Raw genomic sequence first — 7,500 nt, 5'->3', positions numbered from 1 at the left:
AATAACTTAGATTGCATCCTGGTTCAATCGGATAAAGCCGGAAACATCTATAAGCTTACCAAAAGCCACTATTTGGAACTGCTCGAAAAGGAGATCCATAAAAATTACAAGACCACCAGTAGGAATACTCTCGGGCAGGCTAACCTAAAAGCTAAAGGAATTATGGATACTTACGGATTACAGATGAAGACTGAACCATTGAACCCCAGACAACCCAGGTTCATTTTAAAAGACCACAAGCAGAACTTTCATACTAACCCAGCATTGCGACTTATATGCCCTTCCAGCTCAGACATCGGTACTCTTAGTAAATACATATTAGATAAGTATATCCCTACATTAATTAATAAATTAAAACTTAGCTTATGGTCCAATTCTGTTCAAGTCGTAGATTGGTTTACTTCTATTACTGATAAGGCCAACACTAAATTTATTCATTTCGATATATCTAGTTTCTATTCTTCAATCAACCCTATTATACTTAATAAGGCCCTATGGCACGCACACAATAAGGCAGGCCTCTCTAGGGAAGAAATTAATGTGATACTGACTGCTAGGAAATCATTCATCCAGTTCGACAGCAAGTTGTGGGTCCGCAGTGATACTCCTAATGCGTTTGATGTACTAATGGGAAGTACAGACAGCGCCCAGATAGCCGATTTGGTCGGAATATATATTCTTTATGAAATGGCCGACCAGTTCCCGGACATCTGCGGAGGTCTTTATCGCGACGATTGTCTGCTTTACCTCCAAAACATTTCAAACCCAAAAATACAGATGGTTAAGAATAGATTGGTTAGGTTTTTTAGTAGAATGGGCTTGTGCATCGTTTTTGACGATGAGTTAACTAAAGCCAACTTCTTAGACACTACCCTCAATTTACAGGATAACTCATACTTCCCATATCATAAACCTTCCACAAATCTTAAGTATATTAGCCTTTACAGTAATCATGCTAGGGCTGTTACCGATAATTTAGTCAAAAACATATCTCTGAGACTGTCTAAGTTATCTGCCAATGTTGACATTTTTATAGCCGGCTATAAAGAGAAAGTGTCATACACCGATTCAGCTCATTCTAAACTAACATCTGCTTCTCCAAATAAAATAGTTATTTGTAATAGGAATAGCGTTTTTTAATTCTAATAGTGCAAGCAGCCCAATACATAATATTAATTCTTTACGGACCAGGGGAGGTAAGCGCCATTTAACCCCAAATTTCCAACCCAGAAATTTTCCCCTTACTTTTACAAATAACACTACGTACAAGTCAAAAGTCACTAAGAACTGTATCTGGTTCGTAATACCTTTCGGAAAACAAATTAAATCGGACCTTCCCTTGCAGTTCCGTGAAGCTGTTGCTAGGAAATTTCACAAAAATTCTAGATATTATTCTATTATCAATTCACACATAGTTAGAATCACTTTCTCTAACACTAGAAATCTTTCACAAATCATATCTTCTCACAGTACCAAACTGCTAAATAAAGGTTCTTCACCCGGGAGTTCCAGCATTAATCTTGCCAATTCCAACGTCTCATACAATCATAATAATAGGAATAGTATTAATGGTAATAGTAATGTAAGTAGTGATAGTTTTAACAATGATAATAATAATAATAATAATAATAATAATAATAATAATAATAATAATAATAATATAATAATAATAATAGTAATAGTTGTGTTAATAACAATGGTAATGTCAATAGTAATAATATAGGAATAGTGTCGTTGGTGGTGCTAGTAATATCAGTGACAATAATCAAAGCAATAAAAACTTCGTTTCGGTCTCGGAGGACAACCCCAACAGAATTAAATTTTTGTCTAGTAATTCTAAGATTAAGAATTCTATTTACCAGTGTAAAATTTCTTCCGGTACCGATGTCTTCTTCTATATAGGTGCGTCCACTTCCCAGTTATCCAAAAGAATTTCAAACCATTATTCGACATTTAGAGATAGTAAAAAACGACATAGTACAGGGCTAAGTAAATTAGTTTGGCGTCTTAAAGACAATAATATAGATTATAAGTTAGATTGGTTCATACTGTCTGTATCCCTTCCTTTTGATAAGGGCAGGAGATTTTGTAACATTTGCAACTCTAAACTCTTCCATATTCTCTTCTCTGAGGTTCCCCTCGTAAACACACTCATAGAGAAATCGTACAAATGTAAACACTGGCAGAAACGTACTTTTTATTCATATAAATGATTTCGATAGTCATCATAGTTCAAAAAATTAGCTTAACGTGAACTCCACTTCAATAGCGAAATTCTTTCCTAAGCCTTTGAACATTCTTCTAATCAACGTACTCCTCCCTTCCTACTTGTTTCCCTATCTATTATTCCATTAATCCTTCTCTTCCTACTATCTAACTTTGACGTCATTTCTACTAACGGTTTTTTTAAACACTTATTATCGTTTTGTTTACCATGTAGGCAGCCATCGCAATTTTTGTTTTGTCTTGTTGTTGAGAGAGGCTCCCTTTCTTTCCTGATGAGAAGATTGCATCTTGCACTGTTTATTCCTTTGGAATAAAACCATGTTGTCTTCGAAACATATGTCGAGAGTAAAGGAATTTTGTTAACATCTTCGTTCAACTCCATTTATTTATTTATTCATATATATATATATATATATATATATATATATATATATTCTTTTATTTTTTACTTGTTTCTGTCATTTGACTGCGGCCAAGCTGGAGCACTGCCTTTTAGTCGAATAAATCGACCCCAGGACTTATTCTTTGTAAGCCTATTACTTATTTTATCGGTGGGGGGGACAAACACAGACGCACAAATACATATATGTGTGTATGTGTTTGTGTGTGTGTGTGTGCGTGTATGTGTGTGTGTTTGTGCGTGCGTATATATAGATACATATATATGCGTATGAATGTGTATATACATATATATATATATAATATATATATATATATATATATAATATATATATATATATAATATATATTATATATATATATATATGTATATTTATATATATATATATATTATATATATATACGACGGGCTTCTACACAATTTCCTTCTGCCAAATTCACTCCCTTGCCCAAGGTGCTGCACAGTGCGACTAAACCCGAAACTACATGGTTGCCAGGCGAACGTCAAATGATCTGTGTCAACGGGATCTAGCCTTGTCGTACGCTTCGTTATGCACGCTCTGGCAGAGAATTCCGCGAAAGATACACGAACCTGTGGAATTCTCATTCATACGCGAATATTATGGGTGCGCGTGGTAATATGTATGTGAGTATATGTGAGAGTCGATGGGTGCATGGGGTGTAGAAAGGGAAAGAAAAAGAAGAGCTTGTGTTTGTTTCTAAAATATTAAGTTAGGTCCTCTATTGTTTCGCTTTCTGTATGTATTGTATGTGCTATTCAACTGTAGTATCCAACCAAATGAGACTTGGACTATAAAACGAGTCCCCCTCACAGTTGCACTCATGCACCTTGGGGTATACAGAAATACACACAGAGTTCTAATGAGAGTTATCTGTCATGCAATTTTAATTTAACTCGTACTATATATGCGCAGACGTGGCTGTGTGGTAAGAAGCTTGCTTCTCAACCACATGGTTCTGGATTCAGTCCTACTGCGTGGCACCTTGGGCAAGTGTATTCTATTATAGCCTCGGGCCGACCAAAGCCTTGTGAGTGGATTTGGTAGACTGAAACTGAAAAAAACCTGTCGAATATATATCTATATCTATGGGTGTGTGTTTATGTGCCTGTGTTTGTCCCCCCCCCCACCACCACCACCACCGCTCGATGTTGGTGTGTTTACGTCCTCATAACTTAGCGGTTCGGCAAAAAAGACCAATTGAATAAGTACCAGGCATTTTTAGAATATAATTACTGGGTTCAATTCATTCGAGGCGGTGCCCCAGTATGGCCGTAGCCTAATGACTGAAATAAGTAAAGAATAAAAGAAAAGATAACAGATATAATTTTATAAATATCTTTTACGTTGGGTGAAGTGTTGACATATTTAATAAGGAATTTTGCTGTGCTTTCTTTTCTTGTCCTTTTAGGTTAAAGGCTATGTTTGTTTTCTTGAGTTTTTGTACAGCTTGAACATCTAGTTAGGGTTTGAATGACCGAAACATGACCGAACATCGACATAATTTTGATATAACATCACATTTCTTTCTAACGGAAAACTAACAATTTCTTATAACAACTATTTTAATGATGTGATTTTTTTGTGCGTGTTTGTTTCTAATCTCGCTCTAGAATCTTCATGTTGTGATATCAGCGCAGAGTTACGAGACAAATGGTATTTTTCTGGCGGTAACAAAACCAATTTCTTGCGAATACGCCAACGTGTTATGGTCACCTACGATTCAGCAAATGGTAAAGTCAGATACAAATGTGAAGAGAAGAAAAATAATGTTTTCCTAATCAGGTAAGTTACCAATGATTTAAAATATTCATGTTTAGCTACTCGTTATTCTGATTTTACAGCTTTGAAAAAGTGAGGAATTTGTGAATTAGCTGTTTTGGTCATAGACACAGCACAGTTCTATCTAAGAAACACACGTAACTAAACTTTTAGCATTTTGCTCAGTAGTCTGACATCTAAACGGCTATTGGAGATTAGTGCAGATCCGACTAGCAGCGGATCTCCAATAAATGTCATTAGTAGATAAACACAACTTCAGAATAATCGAACCCACCTTGATATCATGCAAATACATTATATTTCTATATTCTGTGAAGACGTTCTTTTTTTTTTTTTTTTGGTAATGCCTAACGCTTGTTTTCAAAATCAATAAACCTACGTAGTCAAATTTATGCTCTTTTGTTATAAATTTTGAGATTAAATCTACCGTCAAAGTTCCTATTTACATTTTTCATTTAACTTCAATTCTTTGTCTGGCCAAATTATGTTTTAATCTCCCCAAATAGCTTCCCATTTAAATATAAAATGTTGCCAACACCATGATGCTAATCTTTGAACAGATTACAAACACCGTCTCCTCGTCAAAGTTTGATCCAGCTGTGTATATTCTTTGGGGTATGCATATCGTTCTTAACAGTTCGTAGCTTACTGAAGTTGTTGATGCTGTTCATATAGGATTACTGCTTATTAGACCCAAATGCAGACATTTTAAAGGCATAGCATACCTTGGGAAAATTCATTTAAAGTGTTCCTTTTGAAGATAGCAAGATTCAGTTTTAGGGAAATTTAGCCACCATTGCTAGCAGGTGGTCGAGTGAATATTTAGAAACTCCCTCGTCGATTCAAATGCATTATGTTATAGCTATAGGAAAGATACATTTGTGCAGTCAGCCAAACACAATGATAAACACTACTCTTTGAATATATGTGTTTATATATATAACTCTTATTTCATTTTAGTATTTGGAAAATAGAATTTATAATTCGTTCCCATCTCTTTGAATCGCAACTGTTTAGGCCTATTGGATGCAGTGCCGGTGGACTGCTGAGTTTTTTGTTAGTTTGTATCATAACACTATAGTTGTAGTCTGATCATAGCCAAGACACTTAATACATTCAATATCCAATTGAGCTTTAAATAGAGCTCCCTGTCTCTAAGAAATGGAAAAACTTAGTTTTTTTAGCAATGTTTTGTTAGCTTGTAAGTCTTAGCTCAATTTTTTGTATTATAAATGTAATTTGTGGAGCAGTGGATGTGCATCCCTTTTCCCATATAAACATGGGGCATGAGAAAGGTTCACATATGTACTGTCTTATAGACGACAGGTATTTGAACTACGACTTTTAAAAAACCAGTGTCTTACACAAAGATGTGATGAAACTCTCAGCAACAGATACAAATTCACAGCATATACAATCTGTTTATTTAATAGTGAAGCAAATACTAACTTAATGTAGGAAGAACGATGAATTTTATGAATCGAGATTAAATTTGTATCGAATTAAGGTAAACAATACTAAAGAAAAACCATACAAAATTAAGTAAGGCAGCTCAAAACTAAAAGTAAAAAGGAAAAGAAAAGAAAATTCTTCTTGTTTATCCAATACTTTATCCATTCGGCTATTTCTCCTCTAGAGCGAGAAGCCCTAATTTCTTAAGTGAATTTTTTTTTTTTAATTCCGAGCGGAAATTTCCAGCTGTGCTTCAGTTCTCTGTAGAATAGCGTTGTTCAAAACATATGGTATAAAGATTATGATATAAACATTATGACTCTCCTGAGACAAACAGATCCGCGATAACTCGCGCTGAAAGATCATATCGGTTACCAACTTAAGAAACGTAACCTTTTCAAACAACTCAACTGACCACAGATAAACTGTAAGAGATAAAAATGCTGGTTTGCCCGCTGGCTTCGTTACAGATTATTTAATGCTTCAGCATCTTTGCAAGTTTTATTTTCATATTAAGATGTGTCTTAACTCTGACGACTTATCTTGGGCATCTGCGTTAATAATCACAAACAAAAATCATTCTGTTTTTTCCCGACTTTTCTTGTTTTTGAGTCTTTTTCTTCAACTTTCTCTTCTTTTTGTATCTCTCTCTCTCTCTCTCTCTCTTACTCCCCTTTCTCTCTCACTTTCTCTCCTCTCCTTCTCCCTCTCTCTCCTCTCTTTCTCTCACGCACTCTCTCTCACTCTCTTTCTCTCCTCTCCTTCTCTCTCTCTCTTTCTCTCCTCTCCTTCTCTCTCTCTCTCTCTTTCTCACTCTTATTTTCTATTTCTCTCCATATGTCTTTGTATATGTAGTTATGTGGTGTAGGAGAGATTGATTTATATAAAGTTCTGTATATTTGCAGAAATAAATGTATTTATAGCTGTCTTTCTTTATATATATACGTGTATAAATGTATATATATATGTATGTACGAATGCATGTCTGTTTGTTTGTGTTTGTGTGTGTGTGTGTGTGTGTGTTTGTGGAGGCGCGTACCTTAGTGGTGAGGGTGTCAGCATAATGATTGTAAGATTGTGGTTTCGATTCCTGGACCGGGCGACGCGTTGTGTTCCTGAGCAAAACACTTCATTTCACGTTGCTCCAGTCCACTCAGCTGGTAAAAATGAGTAACGCTGCGACGTTGTCAAGCGGTGGTGGGGGACAAACACAGACACAAAGACACACACACACACACGCACACATAGATGTATATATGCATATATACGAGGCGCGTCTTTCCGTCTACCAAATCCACTCACAAGGCTTTGGTCGGGCCGAGGCTACAGTAGAACTTTCGCAAGGCATCACGCAGTGGGGTTGAATCCAGAATCCTGTGGTTGAAAAGCAAGCTTCTTATCACATAGCTACGCCTGCGTCTATATATACTGTGTGTGTATGTATGTATGTATGCATGTATGTATGTATGTATGTATGTATGTATGCATGTATGTATGTATGTATGTATGCATGTATGTATGTATGTATGTATGCATGTATGTATGTATGCATGTATGTATGTATGTATGTATGTATGTATGTATGTATGCATGTATGTATGTATGTATGTATGTATGTATG

General features: G+C 35.6%; 1 protein-coding gene across 1 annotated transcript in view; it reads left to right on the top strand.

The window, feature by feature from the left end:
• LOC115214146 overlaps positions 1 to 7,500 on the top strand; it is a 396,588-nt gene that overhangs the window by 338,076 nt on the left and 51,012 nt on the right. The window contains exon 4 of the mRNA XM_036505091.1: positions 4,259 to 4,430. Coding sequence (XP_036360984.1) covers positions 4,259 to 4,430 — 172 coding nt within the window. The remainder of the gene's footprint in view (positions 1 to 4,258; positions 4,431 to 7,500) is intronic.

Source organism: Octopus sinensis, linkage group LG7 (assembly GCF_006345805.1).
Source record: "Octopus sinensis linkage group LG7, ASM634580v1, whole genome shotgun sequence".
Taxonomy (NCBI): Eukaryota; Metazoa; Mollusca; class Cephalopoda; order Octopoda; family Octopodidae; genus Octopus; species Octopus sinensis.
The sequence above is the reverse complement of the archived record's forward strand: the minus strand, read 5'-3'. Positions and strand labels throughout refer to the sequence as shown.